Source organism: Drosophila bipectinata, chromosome 2R (genome assembly GCF_030179905.1).
Source record: "Drosophila bipectinata strain 14024-0381.07 chromosome 2R, DbipHiC1v2, whole genome shotgun sequence".
Classification (NCBI taxonomy): Eukaryota; Metazoa; Arthropoda; class Insecta; order Diptera; family Drosophilidae; genus Drosophila; species Drosophila bipectinata.
Window position 1 is genome coordinate 22,173,983 of NC_091737.1, and position 22,975 is coordinate 22,196,957.

General features: G+C 36.2%; 2 protein-coding genes across 21 annotated transcripts in view; both read left to right on the forward strand.

The window, feature by feature from the left end:
* sm (heterogeneous nuclear ribonucleoprotein L) overlaps positions 1-8,959 on the forward strand; it is a 108,555-nt gene extending 99,596 nt beyond the window's left edge. For 18 of the 20 annotated variants that reach the window (XM_070278597.1, XM_070278595.1, XM_070278600.1 and 15 more), the window contains 3 exons: positions 10-214; positions 1,558-1,711; positions 1,853-8,959. In XM_070278597.1, the coding sequence (XP_070134698.1) occupies positions 10-214; positions 1,558-1,694 (342 nt within the window). In that variant the 3' untranslated portion in view covers positions 1,695-1,711; positions 1,853-8,959. The remainder of the gene's footprint in view (positions 1-9; positions 215-1,557; positions 1,712-1,852) is intronic. The other 2 variants (XM_070278598.1, XM_070278606.1) reach the window with 1 other exon arrangement.
* An 11,918-nt stretch (positions 8,960-20,877) lies between these two features.
* Ir56d (Ionotropic receptor 56d) lies at positions 20,878-22,797 on the forward strand. Its single transcript, XM_017237989.2, has one exon. It carries the CDS (start codon positions 20,878-20,880, stop codon positions 22,795-22,797), a length of 1,920 nt encoding a protein of 639 aa, XP_017093478.2.
* Positions 22,798-22,975: the final 178 nt, after the last annotated feature.

Sequence of the window (22,975 nt, forward strand, 5' to 3'; positions counted from 1 at the left end):
TTTTCATAGATTTTGCACTTCTTCAACACACCGCCCGGCTTGACCGAGGACCAACTGATTGGCATCTTTAACATTAAGGAGGTCCCGGCTACATCGGTGCGCCTCTTCCCATTGAAGACCGAGCGTTCATCGTCGGGACTGATCGAGTTCCCCAACATTTCGCAGGCAGTGTTGGCAATAATGAAATGCAACCACCTGCCGATTGAGGGTAAAGGTGAGATAGTGTTGTGTTTAAGTGTTATTCAAAAGAAAAAAGAATTCAAGATATATATGTGGCCACTTCCCAAAAAAAAAAGAAACCAAACCCTCAAAAAAAAACACCAAATTTTCTCTCGCTCATCAAAAACCTTCAGAACACACGCCCTAATAAGTAGGCAACATAAATTTCATTCTTCACCCAGAAAATTCTCCCTGCTGTTTGGCAGCAAAAGTTTGGCAGCTATTTTGCCTGGCCTTTTGACTTTTGCTGTTGTGCAGTAGCAGCAGCAGCCGCACATCAAATTCACACCACCCAAGTCCATTCACCCACCCACCCAGCAGCCAACCACTCAAACCACCCACCCTACCACCTACCCCTTTCGCAGTGCAAACTTTAACCTTTCATGTTTCTTGGGCTGTTTTTTTGGCCAGCAAACTTTCTAGTTGCGTTGCTTTGGTGCCTGCGTTGAAAATTTTAATTTGGTAATTAAGATAAACAATTTCAGTTTGCAGTTATTCATAAATGGGTCGCCAGAAGCCCTTCTACAATTAGTCTACCAACTCGGAACTCGCAGCTCGGTTACAAATGGGTTGACGACCGATAAAAACTTTTCGCATAAATATTTCAAAAGCCCTGGAGTCCTATACTCATTTTTATGCCCTTGTTTACATGGGTAATATTAATTTGACATCGTTTCGCGGGCAGCTTGATTCTTGAACCTTCTTGACATTGACACGCCTCCAAGACTGTAGTATACTAGTTGTTTACGATTGAGAGGAAAAGTGGCCAACAAAGCCCATGCATTAATTGTCATATGTATAGGCTAGATTTGATGCGAAGAAGGATGCTCTGTCGAGTGCATGGTAAATAGTAATTAAAAGTGCAAAGTATGCAAACACTCTGGCACATTTGTGCCAGTGCGAATGAAAATGCAAATGCAAATGCGAATGCAAATCGCAAATATGCTGCCGGCAATGCTATGGCCTTTCCTCACCCTCACCCAATCGGGTTACAAATTTCATATTTGTGCTCTTGAAAATAAAATTATACACACATAGTTGGCATTCAATAGAAGTAGTCAAGCCTTTGGGCCTTAATTGCATTGATTTAAGTTGAAAACCATCCTATCCTGATCCAAATCATTCAATCATCTCCCAGCCAATTGGCTTACAATTGAAGACGACGACAATGACTCTCTTCCAAGCAAAATCAATAAAACTAAATTCAAGAATATACAACACTTATACACTATACTACACCCTAACTATTTATATTGAAAGTATATAAAAAAAACACCATTTAATTCTATATATATTTTATGCAATTTTTCTGTTTCTTCCTTTCTCTCAATGATGCAGGCACCAAGTTCCCATTCATCATGAAGCTGTGCTTCTCGTCCTCGAAGAGCATGAACGGTGCCTGGAACAATGCGACCAGCGAGGGCATGATCGAGAAGGAGAACGAAGTCGAGCAGAAGGTGGAGATTTACAATTGAGATTTGATCACGATTGTGTAAGTGCAATCGACCCCCAGCTTACACACCACACAACACAACAACGCAACAAAGCAACACCGGAACACCGCAACACCGCCACACCGCAACACAACAACACCTGGCAATATAATAAACAGCATATAATAGGGAAAAGACAGCCTACAGGAACTGCAAGTAGATGACCGTGCAACATTAAACACTGAAGCAGATCTACGGCAAACCACCAATCAACAATCAACAAAATCAAGAAACACAACATGATTGCTTACACATTCGAAATTGAGAAAAGAAAAAAACCAGAAACAAAATATCTATACGCAAGAATAATGAAAGGAGAAGAAATGCTGCGGCAAAATACTGATGAACTTCAACAAGATACTTGAATTGATTGCAAAATTCACTTACAAATCAACAATTACAATTCATACAATTCAAACCACAGGGGTTATATATGTAAAACAAACTATATCGCAAACGCATGTAAACTTTTCTACGAGCCATTTTGCATAGATTTACTGAATTCACAATTAATCAATTCAGATAATTAGTATGACAGCCTATGTACGATATATGGCCTCGTTTAAAAGCCACACAGGATTAACACTTGACTTGCACATAACATAACATTACATGCGTTTGCGTGGCAACAACAAGAAGAAAATATACGAAATTAATAAAAATAAAATAAAATTGTTATTGTTACAATGGAAGATTAGGACTTTCTCACACAACAACAAGAAAACATCGGATAGAATTCCAACCAATTGTAAACTATGTAATGTTTAATTGATACAAAACAAACATTAAACCAAAAAAATAAATAAAAATATAAAAAAAATAATGAAATGATTGTAACTTTAAACTGAACCTAAAAAAGAAATGTTAAAAGGAAGTAATGACTTACCTGCCTTTGTTCGAACTCCCCAAAACCCCATTTAAAATATAAACCCTATTCCTTTTCTGATCCCCAACCTCCCCTACCCTCGGCAGACTTCTGTATAGTTAATGTAATATGATTTGAATTCGGATACAAAAAATATATTAATGAAAAAAAGAAGGAAAATAAAGAAACATTTCTTTGGACAATATTTCGAAAAGTATTCGGGCGTGAGAAAAAGTCTTAACAAAAAACAAAAATATATTCAGAGGATAATGTTTGTGTACATTAAAACCAAAAATTTAGCAATTTTAAATGAAATTTATTAATTTTAGTTGGTTTTAAATTTTTTACTTTAAAATAAACGATATATTAATGAAATGGTAATAACGACTTGCACAAGCCAATGTTTTTACTATTAACAAAAAATCAGAAAAGACAAGACGATAAACATACTTTTTGTGCTTAATTTACAAAGTTTAAAAAAGGCATAAAATTATATGTATGAGCTGTATTTGTATTTACATTTAAATTAATTTTAATTTACACTAAATGTAAAAAGCAAGTAACTAAAAAACAAACAAAAACAAAACAAAATAATGCAAGCTAAGGCAGACAAAAGATTTAACATACATGATTTAGTTAAGGGAAATTCAGAAAATAAAAAAAACAAGCATCTAGTATAGTTCCGAAGGCATGCAGACAAAAACGGCATACATGAAACAAAAATAAAACATATTTTTGAGGCGTTTTAAAAATTAAAGAGAAGACAGAGCCAAACATTTCAGAACTCGAAGTGAAGTTAGCCAAGCAAAGCTACTACTAAAGATGGGTTATAGGGCGTATTGCAAATGCGGTTCAAAGTAGAAAAAAAAATAAATGGAAAGAATTAAAAATATCAGCAATAAAGCAACAGCAACAACACCATATCAAAGGCGTATGTTAGATTAACTATAATATAATAAAAACAAAACTTTAACATAAAAGATGCAAAAATAATATTGTAATATTATCATTGAGTTCGACTTTCGTTGTATAATTTTATGTTTAGAAACCCGATCAGGCGGCAGTTAGACACCCAAAGAAATCTGTGCTCATAACTGCCTTTCTACAGGGCATTGTTCTTTATACATATATATATATATATATTAATATCTAAAGATATATATATGACATTTGTTTTTAATGCAAATCAACGAATACACAAATACATAATGCTAGGGCCGCAAAACGAATTTTTTCACACTTCTCGTATCGTCGTAACGTTTGACTTCAACAAGTTAAGCCTCCATGTAGACCATTTCATAATTCATTTAACAATCGATGTGCAATTTGGGCTTTATAAACAAATTCTTAATTCTATTTTAATTTATTGCAATTCTCTTATTTCGATATCTAGTAATTATTTGTGTAATTATTTCAAGTGTCTTAGTTATTATGTAAATTGTTTTTTAATCATTAATTGTAAATTATTTCTCTAAAAATTAGGTATTATTGTACTTAATTTAAATTAACACGATTCAATGACAATGACGGGAACTAATTATAATCTAAAAAATCAATAAACAAAATCTCGTTAATTTAATGAATATTAATTTTTAAGAACATAAAGCAACAACGATCTTGAAGCTCCTAATTAGATCATAATCGAACTAACAAACTACATATAATAAATAATATAAATAAACTTGGTAGCTATTTAATTTATACAAATGAATATAACAATTATAATCTGGAATTTTTATTGTTAATAGTTTTATTTCGACATTTTGAAAGGGACACAATTGAACTTGTGTTTATTTTCTTACATTTAATTTCGTACAAGTAAAGAATTAAAAACAAAATATACGAGTATATATTCTTAGCTGCTTGATTTTGTTGTCACACAGCAACTTATCAGTTAATTATATAGACAAACATGAATATATTTATGCTTGTAATTATATAATTTGTTTTATTTAATATTTAATTTTTGTTGTTATTTTTTAAAGCGTATACTTTAAGCCCAGAGTTTGTAACATGCGCGCTCATTTTTTGATATAAATATATATGTAAAAGTATCTGGCAATTGCATTTTTATTTTTTATTTAGATTTCACCACTTCACCAGCGACTGTCAACTGTCATTCTGATAGGAATTGAAACGTGACAAATAATTTGCTTTTGAATAAAAAAGAAAAACTATGGGAAAACTCAACTCGCAAAGCATTTAAAGCAAATAAATAGCTAATCATCGTCCTAGAACGCACATCCTTTTCATTTTGTTTTACGGGCATTATGAACGGCTAATGAGAGAAGTGAAAAGCTAAACTAAATAATATGCCAAATAATCTAGTCTTATCCTGAATTTTGAACATATCAAAATTTTGAAGCATTCAAATGTAAGGGCCTGAGTTTTGAAATTATACAATTTAGGCATTATTCAAAGTAGCAAAAAGTAATCTACGAAAACCCGGAGCACTTTTCAATAAGCAGCTAAACTGCATTCAGACATAATCCCTAAAATCCTTTACAAAAACAAACAAAAAAACGCCAATAAGAATTGTATGTAAGCGTATAAAGACACAACAACAAAAATATAAATAATTAATATAAAATAGACTTAAGATATCATTTGTAAAAAGTATTTACTTCAAAGTATTATTTGAAAATCGTTTTCAATTTTTGGAATACCTAGGACAATTTTTTGAGTTTATTTACTTTTTGTTTTCAAATCGAAAATTTAGCAACAAAATAATCTCCTAGTAGCAATTATTTAAATATAATTTAAAAGAATTCGAAATTGAATAAAAGCAAAAAGAAAAAAAAAATGAAGTTAGTAAAATTTTGTTATAACAGCAATTTTGTTGAAATCGAAACCAAAAAATCATTTGAAGAAGGTTGTCAGCGACTTGTTACCGAACTTGTTGTTACGAAGGCCCAAACCGCTGGCTATATTGCCATTTGCTATTTGCAATTTGCATGTAATTTTATGTAGCAGTTTCTTGTACTTTTCATTTTATTATGAATAAGTTTGCAATTGCCTCGTAGTTTTCAACTCCAAATAATAAAGATAATGCGCATGGGGTACAAGGTAGGTGCTGTTTTTAAGTAAAACTCACATTTTCTTCAACTTGTCGTCCACCCAATCCAAATATAATTGGTTCGTTCTGAGCACCGATTTCGCGATTGGTTGCTCCAAATTTTTGAGATTCGATACCAATTCGTTTTAGTTCATTAGATAATTCGCCTAATGACACCAACTACACAAATGGACCAGTTTATTCAATATTGAATTGACAACCACCAAGAATCAAAACAAAATGAAATTATTAAAAAAAATTTGTGAAACCGTCCAATTATGAAACAGCAACAACAGCAACACACTGACACCACACACGAGTTGAAAACTGGGTACATTAAATACTTTTTAAAGAATGGTAGTAAAAACCGAGGAACCTTGGTGTTTCTCTAGTGTCTTTTCACTGAGCTTTATATTGCAAGACATTTGGAGAAAAAGTTTTTAAAAAAAGGGACACACCAGCCAGTCAGTTTCTGTCTTTGGTTTTGGCTTTTCGACCTATATTTTCTTCCATGCCGCTTAAACGAGTTACAACTACAAGCTTAACCAATTTACCAATTTGCTAACCAACTCTACCATCAAGTGATTTTCTATATTCATAATTTTCTATAAATACTTTTTAGTTACAATCCCAAACAAAACAAAAAAGCAAATGAGAAACACTAAACAAAACAAGAACTTTGTACACCGAAACGAATTCATAATATTCTAGAACGCATGTGCATATTGAGAGAAATAAAAAACAAAACAAAAAAAAAAAACTAAAAAAAAATTAAAACTATGAAAACGAAAAATAAAAAGATGAAGCAACTACAACTATATTCTTATAGGCTTATAGTTTATACTTACATACACACATACAAATACTTATATACATAAATATTTATATATAAATATATATATATATATATCAGAGAACATAACATACATAGTAATACGACACCACATCCACATATATACATTCAAATATAGTTTTTAATAAAACGATGAAGCAGCGCGAGTCAATTTTAAAACGCAAGAAAAATCTTAAACCAAACCCAGAAACCAGAAAGTATGGGATTTAAAAGCAAAAGTTACTTTGGCGTTATAAGTAATGCAATTACATGTATGAGAAGCGAATACTTTTTGGCGGTCAACGCCAAACCTTACATAATTACACCACAAATTACACCCCACTACACAAGTGAGACAACACAGATACAGATACAGATACAAATACAGACAAAGACAGAAGACACAGATACAGCAAACAGCATACAGGACACAGACACAGACAGACTAAGGACGATGGCAAGTTTTAAAAAGGGCAAACGGACAACTGCATAGTGTAGTCGTACGCGTAATTACTGGTGATAATTTTGAAAAAAGAAAAACTAATACAAATCAAATAATATGAGTAATTTTAACTTAAGCAAATGCTAGCACGTTTGAATTTCCAATAGATGTCTATTATGTATTAGAAGCGTAAATAAATATATACTGACGATTCCTTATTATACACCATACCTATATGTCTTAGTGTGCAAGTATGTAAAAAAAAAACCAAAAAAAAATAAAACAAAAGAGGTAACGCAACGTAAACGAAATTGCAAGAAACGAAGAAAAATTGAATTCAATAAAATCATTTCCATCCCCCCATGCAACCGCAACCCCTTTGTAAAAGTATTAGTGAATTAGGCCTGGTATTTAGCAGACATTATTTAGTTCCCTGACGTGCAGCACAAAATATTCCGCTCAAGAATATCCACCCGCCTCCCCAGTGCCCCATGTGTGCCCCAAGAGTGGTAGGTTCGGGGTGCATGGGGATCTCGAAATAATTTATTAGCAATTTTAAGCTACCACCCATCCGGCAGTGGCTACGAACAATTGCTCCATACTTTCGGGCTCCAATTAGTCGGTGTATGTGTGCTGGTGCATAGTTCGAAATGTAGGCATTAATAATTGCGGTTCTTACCTGTGGAGAGCAGGCCCAGCCAGGTATATACACCCATACATACATACATATAGCAGTTCTGCAATTTTGCAGTTTATCAATATACTAATATGGCTACCATGACGATTCCGTTTAACAATAACCGGTTGTAAGCAAATACACATATACACACAGTCACAGACATTCAATACTCACACTTCCATGCTTAACAGGAAACGCACACACATTTAGATTCAAGCTGAGGACAAAACCGCAATTGTTCCGTTAAACGTGTGCAATATAATTTGACTTGTGTTCGGTTAACACACATATACACACACACACCCTCATCTAATAATAATAATAGCAATGTTAATATGCAATTTAGTTGAATTTTCGTTGATCGATTTAGTTTAGTTTAGTTTAGTTAGTTCATACTTTAATTTAGAGTTTGCTGTGTGGCGGAAATGGGTTCGAAATTTGACACCATCCTTCAGCACACAAACGCACTCACACACACAGGCCACACTCTCACACATACAGACACATACACTTGTTAAACTAATCCACCGAATAAATACAATCTCATTAACTAAATTAAATAATTAAAGCATGAGAGAAAAGAAAAACATTTTCGCTATTTCCGCCTCGGGCTTTGGGTTTTGCATTGCGTTCGGGGAGCGAGTGCTTATAATTTAGGACGTGACTGTACGAGGCGCTGAAAAAAGGTAGCATACTTGTGGGCGACACGAACAAGAAAAAGGATATACCGAACTAAATCGAATACCGTATAGAGACAAATATAAATCGAAACTTTCTAAGTGTTTAGTTGATGAATCGTTAATAATTCGTATAATGGTAACGAATGTAATAAGCTAGTAATGTCAAAACAGAAACAAAGTAAATTAACACTTAATACTTAACACGATACATTTATATACATACATACACTCTGACATGGAACCCTATACATTATATACTAAGTACACATTATAACATAACATAACATACACATTCATTAATAAACGCTACATAACATACAAAGATACTTACATATGTATAAGCCTATGGAATGCAACATAATCACAGCAATGTCCTTTTGATAACCAATTTTTCGACTATGTATGAATTAATTTTTGAAACAATTCTGCGTCGCATTTACACACAGGCACACAGACATAATCAGCAGTTATATGGCTCATGCATACAGACATACATATATATACATATAAACGTTTATATATATATACATCAATCTTATCAGGCGAGGCAAACGCATTAACAAACCAAACCAAAAAAAAAGCAAAAAAATATCATGTACTGCACAGCAAATTTGCTAAACAGGATAAACAATACACACACACACACAACCAAACACTAAAACCAACACAAACAAATACACACACACACAAACAAGTAATGGACACATTGAAAAAATTATTAGCAACTATTCAAAACTACTATTTATTAAATGTTGTTAGCATCAGAAATCAAGAATAAGCTAATTATGAAATCGCTGTAGTGCAAATGCAAACAAAAAATAGAGAAAAAAAAACAACCAGAACAATGAATGAAATGAAATTGTAAACCATCATTGAAACATTTACTTTTAAGCCAAGCGTTGCAGCAAGAAATTAAACAATTTTTGCAAAAACATTACAAGCCACTTCAACAGAATCCACGACAAAAACAAACAGTACATAAAATACAAGTCTTTGATCTTAAACCAGAAATCCCAAAAACGAAACGAAAAACAAATAAATGAAAAACTTAAACTTATACACAAAAAAAAAACTCGAATGAAAACTTTGTTTTATTTCACAATCAACAATTAGTGTCGCAGTAACAAGAATCCTTCTTTCAATTACAACTTCAGCTCACCTTACTCACCTATACTTTTGTCATATTTGCAGTTAGCTACAACAACTAGAACATTTACAACAACAACAACAACAAGTTAGTGGCCGCATTACAATAACAACAACAACAAGTACTACCAGAACAACAACTAGCACCTCAGTCACCAAAAGCCCAAAAAAACTACAATCAACCAATTTATAAAAAAAAAAACGAAAATAAATAAAAACTACAACAAATCCAATCAACAAGACCAAACTACAACAACAACAACAGTAACCACCACCTTCATTACAACAAGTACAACAACAACAAAAATAAGAACAATAAATAAATCAAGTTTCATTTCAATTAATTTCATTGTCTTCGAACTAGTTTAGTTAGCCAATTTTCAGTTGCTTGCTGCATGTGGTAAGTAAACTTGGTATTTTAAATAGTTCTACCCACCACAAACATTAACAGGGCTTTAGTTATCGCTTTAATATTTAAACCCTATTTATCATAATTAAACATTTAGATTGTCATTTTACATTTCGTTGAAAATCATAATTATGACTCACTGAGCTGTAAAATCGAATAATCCTCCTAAATGATCTCTAATTAAGCTTAGGCCAGCTACAAAATTTAAGCCCACAACCAAATTAATTTAAAGATTTAAAATTTAGTTGCAAAACAGGGAAGAGAGTTTTCTGAAAAAAAAAAACTTTAGAAGAGTTTTTACTTTGAACCTGGTTAACTGGAACTTGATGCCCGGGGGGCCGAAAGCCGTTCTTTCCCAATCGTTTTCCGCATGACCGGTTTTGTGAAATTGCATTTCATATTGTTTAATTAAAAGAACTGACCGCCCGTCGCCGCTGTCTTCCGGCCAGCTTAATCTGAAGGAAAAGTTTTTCTGGTCAAGAACCGAAAACCCCCTGCAAAAAAAAACAATATTGAAAGCCATGGCAGTAGGAGTAGCAGTAGCAGCCGTAGAAAAGGGTCAATCAGTGGACTTGGATACATTTATCAAATGACTTGGGCTTACACGTATGTATGAACGTGCCAGGAGTCCACATCCTGGGCCGTTTTGGCCCATCCGATTCAATCTATGGCAGTTACCAAATGCCTAAGCCATGTCTTTGTCTGAATCCCAGCCCCCATCCTCTTGCCTCTAACTGTGTTTGTGTTTGTGGCTCAATAAATTATTTACTTAAGCCGAACTTTATGTAAAGTAGAGGATTCTCTATTGGACCTCTCCTAATCCTTTGTCTATTATTTCATTCCCCAGACGGGCCAGAGGAGACCGGGCCTGGGGAGGAGCGTGGGTGGTCGGTGGTGAGCTAACCAAACGACTTACATAAATATTCCATTTAAAATGCATTGCCTTTTATACGTTTTCGGCCGCTTTGTGGCTCTCAGGTCTTAGCCAGGTTTTTTGTCCCGGCCTTCTCCTAATAGGACAAGCGTGTATTTGTCCATGCTCTATTTATTCCGTTTTTCAGTCGCATATAGACCACAACAATGGACCGAGCAGAGTGCAACTGTTTCTTTATTTATCTGACGGGATTAATATTATTTCAGTCATTTTTTTGTCTTCTTGCAGTTGGCGTTAAATTGCATGTCGCATGCCCCGTCTCCAGCTCCGGCCGTTGCGGCCATTGATTGATGGCTGTTACTGGAGTTCAGCAGCCATGACAAACGCCAAATTGTTTGTCTACCAAACCAAATAAAATAGTTCAAATAAATAAATTGCTCTTGCACTTTTATAAAAAAAAGTTTTCGCATGTCCGGAGGGTTGGTGGTTCGGTGCATGGGTTAAAATTCAATTTGTTTGTGGCTTACATTTTTGTATTTCAAATATTGCTTGCAGCAGCCCCATAGCGAACATTTCATTCATTTCATTTTCCCGATCGGCCCAAATCTCTACATATATTTATAAAATAGAACTCAAAGAGCTTATTTACCAACAAAATAACCAACACCTTGAGGCACCAAAGTTGACTTTCTTCTGGCAATGAGACTGCGGTGAAATAAATGTAAAGGGACCAAAATTACGTTGCTCCAGTTTTTTGATTGTCTTTCGTTTTTGATTATTTTAGATTTAATTAACTTGTTTCGCAAATCATAATACAAATACAACAATTTAACATATAGCCTTGATATACAGATGGTCTTGCTAAAAATTAAAACAAACATTTGCTCGCTGGAAGTATTGTCGGTCAGCTTAGACTTTGACAAAGTCTAAATGTAAATAATTGAGCACAAAAAATTGTATATTAAAACTGTTGAAAATTGATTGTAAACCTAAAATAAAAATAAAAATAAAAAATAATAATATTAAAATAAACAAGCGCATGCATTTACCAGATAGAGTGTGTAAATATGCACAAAGTTCGTTTGCTTTGTAAAGTTTATTTTGTATTTTTATAAATGCGTTGCAATAAGTAAATGGCGTGAAGTGCACACCAATTGTAAAGAAATTTTAATAGACAAATATCACATATATACGAAGAAAATATATATGTACAAAAATAAATAATCGTACATTAAAGGGAAAATGAAAATGGGTCCATAAGTTAAATGGAAAACGGAATAAGACATTAAGTCATTCTCAATAAGTTGCTCAATTTGCTTCGCAAAGTGATTATGAATTTCTCATCCTCTATGTTCTTTAAGATCTATATTAGGTGTAAGAAAATTGAACATTAATTAAACATTAACGATAATAATAAAAAAAAGAACACCAATTTAAATATTGGACACATCCACGTGTTTTTGGCAACAATTAATATTAATGTCAATTGTATCTCAATTAATTTAGAAATGTGCACAATAACTATTGCAGATACGTAGCTGCTTTGGACCTACTTATAGATAGAATTAATGGTAGATGTAACTGCACCACGAACTTAATTTATAATTTAAAATTCCGGTGTAGTTGAAGCTCTAATTTACGTACTTAAGCAAGAGAAGTTCGGCCAAATGCATTCCCCAATGCGAGCCAACGAATGAATGATCCTAATGTCAATTTCAAAGTAAAACTTAACTGTAGTTGTGTAACATAACATGGCAATTAAGTAAGGAAAGTATTCCATATTGAGTGTATTGTATTATTAGTGGCTAAGCTAGGATAAAATATATAGTACTTCATGTGCAAATCGAGTTACTTTAGCCCGCCAAAACGCCAATTATTCGCATCAATTCGTTCGACAAATCAGCAAATAAGCTCAGTGTGTGTGGCATAGAAATATATAAAACTATTATATATATTGAAGAGAACATATGGTCACAGATATGCCCAGGTATCCGCCAATTACAGCACACACCCACACACATATCTGAACTTAATTACGCGAACAAAAGCGAAGCATTGTATAAAAGTTGAACGAAGCAATTCAAAAAGCGTGATTTAGATTTTTTCTCACAAAACAAAAGGAGATTCAAATGTGATTTTGCTATACAACAAAACTATGAGAAAAATAAATTTAAAAAAGGATTAAAAAAACAAAAAAATTAAAACAAAAGAGTCGAAAAGGAAAAAAAAATATATATTAAATGAAATGTACATGTACTGTGTTTGTTGAGTTTTTGTTCTAATTTTTTTTCGGCAAACATTCGAAAATATATAGATGTACTTGTAGGGAATTTAGTGTAGCATACATATGTGGGCTGCCGCTGTCAACTGTGACTTTGACTCATGCCGCCAAAAGCCTTACTCTATCTTGCTGTTTCTGCATTTTAATTGAAATGTTTTTGGTTGACGTTTTTTCGTTTCACTGACTAAATGTATAAATGGAGTCCAAATAAAAGCCACCGCCTCTATTTCTAAATAAACTTAGAGAGAATTGTGAACAAATTGTGTCTATACATAGATCATACAACATATACATACCAAAAAGCAAAAATCTATAATTATGACAACTAAACTATATATGTATGTATATGTAACTTATTATACAAGATCAGGCCGTACTTGGAAGCATATATTATATATATATGAATGTATTATTCAAGATAGTTATATACACAGATATTATACATACTTATATATACCAGTGCATGAATAACAAACTATTGAACTATATACATACGTGTAGATATATACAACATAATACCAATACGCTAATCCTTTTGGACAACTTTTTCGATGTTGCTACTACGTACGAGGAACTACGTATGAAAACCAAAGAACTTTGCATAGCTAAACGTGGACAAACAGTGCTACAATTATGTGTAGACGAATTGTAAATTGTGGTGCAACCTGGTCGAGTATAAAGCCAAAATTAAATGAATTCTTACAGCAGCCGTTGCTAATCCAACTCCAATCGGATCTAATATATAGTCGCTAGAAAAGTCTTTTCCATTTGATTGATTTGGATTTCGTTAGCAAGCTTTTCAGACTCAATCCTGCCTGGCACCACTTTTGTTTATCAAACTACCCACCAGCTGCTCTTCCAAAAGATACAGTCCCCCCCCTCAATGCGATTCCGTACATCAAGTATCCAAATGTATGAATACGAGAATATATCTTACCGAAAATGCCATCACTATAAGAGAAGCTCTTCTAAACGCTGACTGCAGAATACCACCATGTTAAAAACAACTATTACTAAAGAAAAACAAACAACAAAAATTAAGCAAATCCTAACTAAAAACCACAATATTTTAAAGTGAAAGTATTGAGCGAAAACAATATCATAATCTCTATCAGAACTTTGTGGCAAAATTTTGCCAGACGAGAGAGATGGTCGCTCATCAGAATCGTACTTAGAATGTATAACGAAATAGCGTATAAAATATATTTTATTAGTAGAAAAATTTAAAAATAACAGTAACAGTAAAAGTAACTAACAGGAACAGAAAAAGAAACAGAAACAGTAATGATGGAGTAAATGTTAAAAAAGAATTAAATGGATTAATGATAAATATTGTACCTAGCAGTAAGTGTCTATTGATGATCATTGCAAAAAAAAAATAGAAAACTAAAAACCTAACATAATTCACAAGAAATTCAACCAATAAATTGTTGTTAAGTTTTCCGCTTTATGTGTCAAATTAGCTAACAATTGTAATTAACATAAAAAGCTTAACAAAATAATAATAAACAAAAAAGAAAAAGAAAAGACAATTATGGTAACCAAAATACTTAAGAGGCTAACTAATTTTGAACTGTTGGCGCATGATTTTAATTGTAAAGAAATTATTTAGTTATACAAATATTTGCTTATAAAGAGAAAGATTTTATTTAACTTTTAATGTCTAAGCATTATGATAAAACATGAAATCGGTAAACCAAAGAGATCAACTTTAACCCGAGTACATTTCTCAAATTAATAACAAATGCAATGGCAAATGCGAATGCTAAATGCGGAATCATAATTTACAAACAACCAAAATCTGATCAAGGTACTGAAACAGGTGCCGCACAACAATAAAAACATAAAACAACTAACAGAGAAATGGAATATTATGAAACTTTATGCAGACAAATATTGTAACAGCAACCGAAAAACCAAATTCAAGCGCGAGAAAAGTAAATAAAAATAAAATATTAAATTAAAAAGGAAAACTTTTTCATTTCTCGTTGGACGGATGGTCGGGTGGTCGGATGGTGGGTATGGGTGGATGGTATCCTCTCTCCTCCACTCACCAATTTGTTAATTTATTTGGTAAATACGTATTTCCGGCTGCTATCCTGGTGACTGGTGACTGGTCCACTCCCAAAAGGAAACTCCCCATCAGCTTATCTGCAGTTCAAAATCCGCGTGATTGCAACGCCAACCGAGAGACCGAGTGGCAAAAAGTTTCTCCTTGGCGCATGTTTGGCGGGTATCCGCTGGGTTGGATTTCGGTTTTCGGTTTTTGCTGGTGACATCTCCGTCCCCACTCTGTGTCCCGTGGTGTTGCACAAATGTTCGCTTTCCACAAACCAAAGTCTGCTGTTATGGCAGCAGTTTTCAAATGCACACAGATACGCGATCTGGCACGGGGAGTCCTTGGCATTCCGGAAGATTATTCGCTCAACTACAAATGGCAAACTATTGAGGCTTCCCCCTGGCACCTATACTTTTTTATGAATGCATCCTGGCCCAGGAATCCTGGGTAAACAAATGTTGTGTCATATCCAACTGTCGTATGCTGCGACAGGAAAAAAATCAAGCAATTAATATTGTTCACTGTCAAATCTTGGCACTTAACATGACACAGATTGTAACTTGGTCAATATAAAAGGTATTACCATTTCCAATTGACTTGCAACTAGGCTAGAGCCTTCATTACTTTAATTGCAAACATTATTCCACCTCACCAAAAAGTTGCACTTGAATGTGGCAAGAAGCAAGGAGTTCATTCAGTTTGACTCATTTAGCAAACGATTCTCGGCATCTCCAGCGTTTTGTTGCTTGGCCAAGTGAGATAATGAGGCAAAAGGCCAAAAGGCAGAGAGAATTTCATGAAAACAAAGTGAATTTTTTTCGTTGTTGCCGCTGCATAAAATGGCTAAATTAAACAAAAAGTCGGAAATCTCTGGCAGCTGCCAAAATGGCAAGTAGTTGCCCTCTGAGTGGGTAAAGTTTTTGCTTTAAACGCTTTAGCTTTTAATTTATGCTAATAGACATATTTTGTCTTAATTGAGTAAAAAAAAAGTAAAGGGAAACTAAGGAAAATGTGCTTAAGCTCTGGCGTATGTATGAGTTATACGCCCTGATACACTTTGGGGAACCACGCATAACTGGTTTAATACTTGTCCGATCAGAAAATTTAATACCTTCACGGACTTCTATCGGGAAAAAGTTTATTCCAAAAAAAAATTTGGAACCCTAAAATTTGACCGGACTTTCGAAAATGTTCATTAGTTAAATATGGCCCAATCTTTGGCATGATGGTATCCCTTGAAAATGGGATATTCCCCTATAGGGTCCACAGTGATGGCTATATCTTCCCCAATTCTCATCAGATTCTCAAGCGGAGTACCTTAAACGATTTCTGGATGGATTTTCCACCATTCTGCATCAAAATCCTGAGACAAAATATTTTTTCGATTTTTTGTCCATTTTTCCTGATGGGATGCCTTAAAAATGGGGTTTTCCTCTATAGGGTCCACAGTGATGGCTATATCTTCCCCAATTCTCATCCGATTCTCAAGCGGAGTACCTTAAACGATTTCTAGATCGATTCTACACCATTCTGCATCAAAATCTCGAGACAAAATATTTTTCAGATTTTTTGTTCATTTTTCTGATAGAATCCCTTGAAAATGAGGGATCCCACTTGAAAATGCTGTTTTCCCCTATTGGGCCCACTGTGATGGCTATATCTTCCCCAATTCTCATCCGATTCTCAAGCGGAGTACCTTAAATGATTTCTGGATCGATTCTGCACCATTCTGCATCAAAATCTTGAGACAAAATATTTTTCAGATTTTTTGTTCATTTTTCTGATAGAATCCCTTGAAAATGATGGGATCCCTTGAAAATGCTGTTTTCCCCTATTGGGCCCACTGTGATGGCTATATCTTCCTCAATTCTCATCCGATTCTCAAGCGGAGTACCTTAAATGATTTCTGGATCGATTCTGCACCATTCTGCATCAAAATCTCGCGACAAAATATTTTTCAGATTTTTTGTTCATTTTTCTGATAGAATCCCTTGAAAATGATGGGATCCCTTGAAAATGCTGTTTTCCCCTATTGGGCCCACTGTGATGGCTATATCTTCCTCAATTCTCATCCGATTCTCAAGCGGAGTACCTTAAATGATTTCTGGATCGATTCTGCACCATTCTGCATCAAAATCTCGAGACAAAATATTTTTCAGATTTTTTGTTCATTTTTCTGATTTTTCTGATCCCTTGAAAATAATGGGATCCCTTGAAAATGCGGTTTTCCCCTATAGGGCCCACTGTGATGGCTATATCTTCCCCAATTCTCATCAGATTCTCAAGCGGAGTACCTTAAATGATTTCTGGATCGATTCTGCACCATTCTGCATCAAAATCTCGCGACAAAATATTTTTCAGATTTTTTGTTCATTTTTCTGATAGAATCCCTTGAAAATGATGGGATCCCTTGAAAATGCTGTTTTCCCCTATTGGGCCCACTGTGATGGCTATATCTTCCTCAATTCTCATCCGATTCTCAAGCGGAGTACCTTAAATGATTTCTGGATCGATTCTGCACCATTCTGCATCAAAATCTCGAGACAAAATATTTTTCAGATTTTTTGTTCATTTTTCTGTTTTTTCTGATCCCTTGAAAATAATGGGATCCCTTGAAAATGCGGTTTTCCCCTATAGGGCCCACTGTGATGGCTATATCTTCCCCAATTCTCATCCGATTCTCAAGCGGAGTACCTTAAATGATTTCTGGATCGATTCTGCACCATTCTGCATCAAAATCTCGCGACAAAATATTTTTCAGATTTTTTGTTCATTTTTCTGATGGGATCCCTTGAAAATAATGGGATCCCTTGAAAATGCAGATTTCCCCTATAGGGCCCACTTTGATGGCTATATCTTCCCCAATTCTCATCAGATTCTCAAGCGGAGTACCTTAAATGATTTCTGGATCGATTCTGCACCATTCTGCATCAAAATCTCGAGACAAAATATTTTTCAGATTTTTTGTTCATTTTTTTGATGGGATCCCTTGAAAATGATGGGATCCCTTAAAAATGCTGTTTTCCCCTATAGGGCCCACTGTGATGGCTATATCTTCACCAGTTCTCATCCGATTCTCAAGCGGAGTTCCTTAAACGATTCCTGGATCGATTTGCCACCATTCTGCATCAAAATCCTGAGACAAAATATTTAAAATAAAGCTTCGGTCGCTAAATTGTATTCTTTTTGGAAATCCGATACTAAAAATATTCATCTTAAAGACATTTTCCGTTCAACATTTTCTTTAAAGGTTAATCAGGTTAAAGGATCTTTGTACAAGCTTTAATGTTTTCCATTTATGTGTAAATGGCATTTTTCAACGAATATTTTCTGTACATTGTCTGAAGTTTTCGTGGTAAGCTGTGCTGAAAAGTTTCCTCAACCTGATGCCTTTTCTTGGCTGCAAAATAATTACTTTTCATTAACATTGCCGGCCAGTTTGGAGACTCATTCGCAGCACCTGCTTCAGCTCCCAGGTGCCCAGAAACCCAGATAGCTTGCTACCAAGCTGGCCAAGAGGAGTTGCCCAAAAACTGACAAAGCCAAATAAACTTGACCGGGCCCGAGACCCGTTGGAAAAACACCGAAAAACATGGCAGGGAGAGAGAAAATTAGAAAATACATTTTTCAGCATTAAAAAGTGTTCGACGTGCGGAGATTGCGGTAATTTCGCTTAACAGTTAGTTGCTAACACACATACAAGCCAACACCCACACACACACACAATATACATACATACACATGCTGTGGTGCCAGTCAAATGCACCTGTTCGCCAGGGGTTAAGGGTGAAAGGAGGCAAAACGGACCTGGGGGCTCTCGGGAGGTAACCAACCATGTGGGCGGCGCTAAATGTCGAAGTGCAGCCCAGTTGTCGGTGAGGGGCGTGGTCCGCCGACAGGAACTGGAGGCTGGGGGCGGGGTCCTGCGAGGGTTGGGGGCATGGCAGGATGGCAGCAGCTGGCACTTGACATGAGCAACGGCAACGAAACAACTCGAGGGCTTTCAACTACTCTCGCACATTTCGCTTCCGCTTAGAAATGGCAAAAACACGTCCTCACACCCGAACCCTACAACCACACCAGGACACCACATACCCATACCCATACTCACACACACAGATACTTGTAGTCGCTGTTTGAAAAATAAAGTGCTACTAAAAAAGCTGAAATGAGATACGGACAAACAAAAAATAAGGCAGAAGCCAGAGGGCACTGCTGGGTGGCGAATTTATAACTTAATATCAGATTGTGTCGAGTTAGTTGGTCGAGTGTTGGTAATGCAGCTGCCAGTGGTAAATGCCACTGGAATGTATTTAATTATGCTGATATAGTAAATGACAATTGTTTATAAACGATATCTGTACCGACTTCCACTGGAAAGGGCTTTAAAAAGTCACAAAATTATCTTATTGTACCTCGGCTAATACAAATAAGCCAATAATGATTTTTAAAAATACGTTAAAACCCTCATAACATGTTCAAATACCCGTGTCATGTTCAGAGCTTAAAAGGCACTAAGCCCACACAATATGGCTTAATGTATTTTAGCGCTTTTGGCGCAGACATTACAGCGAAAATAAGGCAACACAATGCGGCGCTCTCTCTTGGCCAACACGAGACTTCAAAGCGTCATCTGGGGATGCACTCAACCCCGCTGGTCTTTGCGACCAAAGTATAGCTCCAGGTGTCGAGCATTTGGCCAGATTCCCACGAACTGAGTGCCTCTGAATCTCCGGAGAACCAACTAAACTTGAACTGCAAAGTTGGGTGAGCGTTAAATTACGTTTTGACAAATCATCCGGCAAACAAAGCAACTCAAGCCCAGTGCTGTCAATATGGCGTTAGAGGCTGAACTAAGTAGGAAAAAGAAATCCTTTTGGGCTGCATCAATCATAAATATTTTAAGCTGCAAACAAGAGAAATGGCTTCTGAGCCTTTGTGTGTGGGGGAGTCCTGGGCATCGGTGATGTGTGCGTGGCTAATTGCATTAGCCAAGCAGGCTGGCAGGCTGGCAGCCAGCCAGCCAGGCCATCTGGGCTTAAATGCCAAGAAACGCCGCCTGATAAGCTTTCGTGGTTGCCCACGAGCTCATGGCATTTGCGTCAATTATGAAGTTTTGCAGCAATTAAATTTTAATGAGCAGTGCAACATGCAACATGCCAACACGTTGCTACGGTGCCAACTCAAGCGAAAAGGCCATTTTGTAAACGTTAAATGCTTACACGTCAATGCAACTACCAAGGATGTTTAAATTTTAACCATTAGATGGATAACTCAACTAAACAATGAATATTTTATATAATATTCCATGAGTTTGGTACTTGAATTCCTTAAATGGTACTACAGTTTTTAGTGAAGTGCTATACAAGCCAGCAATTTTAATAATTTCCTCCACTTGTCGAACTTTATTTAGTTATTTTCTGAAACGAAACGATGGGTCGCCGGCGCAGGCTTCACCGTCGCATGACCCAAGCCCATTTGTCCAATTATAATGCCCTTGTCGCATAAACTGGGAAATGCTAAATATTTGCGATTTGCACTTGAGATAAAATTGCAATAGGGCCTTATGAGTTAATAAACATGTGCGGCTAAAAGGGTCTATTTAAAAAACAGGAGCGCTAAGTGGGTCCTTCGTAAAAATAATAAATATCAAAACAAAAACTAATTAATGAACTAATAAATTTAATTTTAAAAAGTTAATAGAAATAGTTACTTTATAAGTTTTTTGTCAAAAACCCCTTAGCAACCGCTCCTGAATTAAAAAATAGAACATTAGCCACCTTGTTTGCCACATGCAACGTCCTTAAACTTGGCAGTTACCTTTGGTCCTTCGCCTAACTAATATGGAAAATCGTGGAGCGGAGCTTATACTTCAGGAACACAATATTATCAAATCCCTACAACCGGGGAATATTTCCGAAGTACCAGCCCACATCCAACTGATCAACAATACCTTTGTTTTGGAGCTGCTTTTTGGAATCACTCAGCTATATCACTTTAAAAACTTTATTTTCTACATATCCGAACGATTGAATCTGAAGAACAAAGATGCTCACGAGTTCTTCCTCGGTTTCTGGACAACCTTTCCACTCGCTCCCAACCTGATCATAACCCGGGAGTACGAGGCTCACATTCCAATGATTCAGTTCATCAGTACTCCGTCCCTCGTAATGATCTACACCACCGCCCGAGATGATCCCATCATGGAGCTGGCCGCCCAGAGTCTGCAGGGAATTCGGTGGCTCAAGACGATCTTTGTACTTTTTCCCAGCTTAAGTAGCCGTGATTTTGATTCTAATCTGGAGTCCTTTGCTCAGTTTTCAGCCGAGATCAAGGACATCTATGACTGGGTGTGGAGCAAGCAGTTTATCAACACGGTGATTGTTACCATTAAGGACAACGTATTCCTCTTAGAGCCTTATCCCGCACCAGCGGTGGTGAATGTGACAGGCTCGTGGCAAGCCGAGGACTTCTTTATAAAATATTCCAAGAACATGAAGGGCTATGAGGTCCGTACCCCCATCCTGTACGATTTACCCAGGGTTTTCAAATCAGATCGCCCAACCAATGGATATGAGAAGAACTTCGTTCACGGCACAAGTGGCAACTTGTTCCTGGGCTTCTTGCACTTCGTCAATGCCACTCTGGTGGACACCACAGCGAATATGACAACGAACTATTTGAATATCACAACTCTGCTGGAACTGGTGGCACAGGGAGTGTACGAGACCCTGATTCATTCGTATACGGAACTCACGGTGAAGCATGTAGTTTCCTATAGCTATCCCATTGGCATTAATGATTGCTGCATCATGGTTCCCTTTCAAAACCAATCACCGGAGGATCAATATATGCGCGAGGCACTCCAGGGCAATGTTTGGATTTTGATTATATTTTTCACGTTGTACATAGCCCTGGCCATTTGGGTGTGTTCGCCCCTGAGACCTCGCGACTTCAGTGCCGCCTTTTTGCAATCAATTTGCACTTTAACGTACAGTGCGCCCACTTTTATTATAAAAACGCCAACGTGGCGTATGCGTTATTTGTACGTTGTGCTGGCCATCATGGGCATTGTTACATCTAACATGTACATTTCACGGATGACTAGTTACTTTACCACCGCCCCGGCTCAGCACCAGGTAAACACTGTGGATGATGTGGTAAACGCCAATCTGAGGATCCTGATGCTCTCCTTGGAACGGGAACGGATGGAGAAGTCGCCGCGGCAGTATCCTCCAAGCTATATGCGTCAGGTGGACACGGTGGATAAGCATGTTATGGATATGCATCGTGAGCCGTTTAACACCTCCTTTGGCTACACGGTCAGCAGCGATCGATGGCGTTACCTGGACATGCAGCAGAACCACCTGCGGAAGCCCATCTTCCGTCTGTCGGACATCTGCGAGGGTCCCTTCTACCATGTGTTTCCCATGAAGCTTGACTCCCATCTCCGCTCGCCCATGACGGAGTACATCATGATTGCCCAGCAGGCGGGTCTGATGAATCACTGGAAGCGTGAGGCCTTCTGGGAGGCCATCCATCTGGGCAGGGTAAAGGTGCACATCGTCGACGAGGAGCCCAAGGCTCTCAGTCTGAGCTTCTTCTCCAGTATGCTGCGCACTTGGACCTTTGGCCTGGTGGTCGCCGGTTTGGCCTTTGCCGCCGAAATGAAATGGTATCAGTATGCGACCCTTAGGCGAACTCCTCAGGTGCCGTTGTCAAGGAAACGGAGATCCTTCATAAGACGCTTCATGAGGTTATGATAAGTGCTTGTATCTCTTTTTCTTTTTGGTAAAAAATAAAAATCATAAATGAAATAAGCTATACTTTAGTAGATGCCCAAAAACTTCACACCTTTAAATTCAATTGGCTTTAAGTTATACCTTTTTTGCATGGTAATATTAAATTTGTATCATTACAAATTGCTTTACCTTTAAATGT

Coding starts and splice junctions, on each gene's coding strand:
- Ir56d (XM_017237989.2), top strand. CDS start 20,878: ATGGAAAATCGTGGAGCGGAGCTTATACTTCAGGAACACAATATTATC.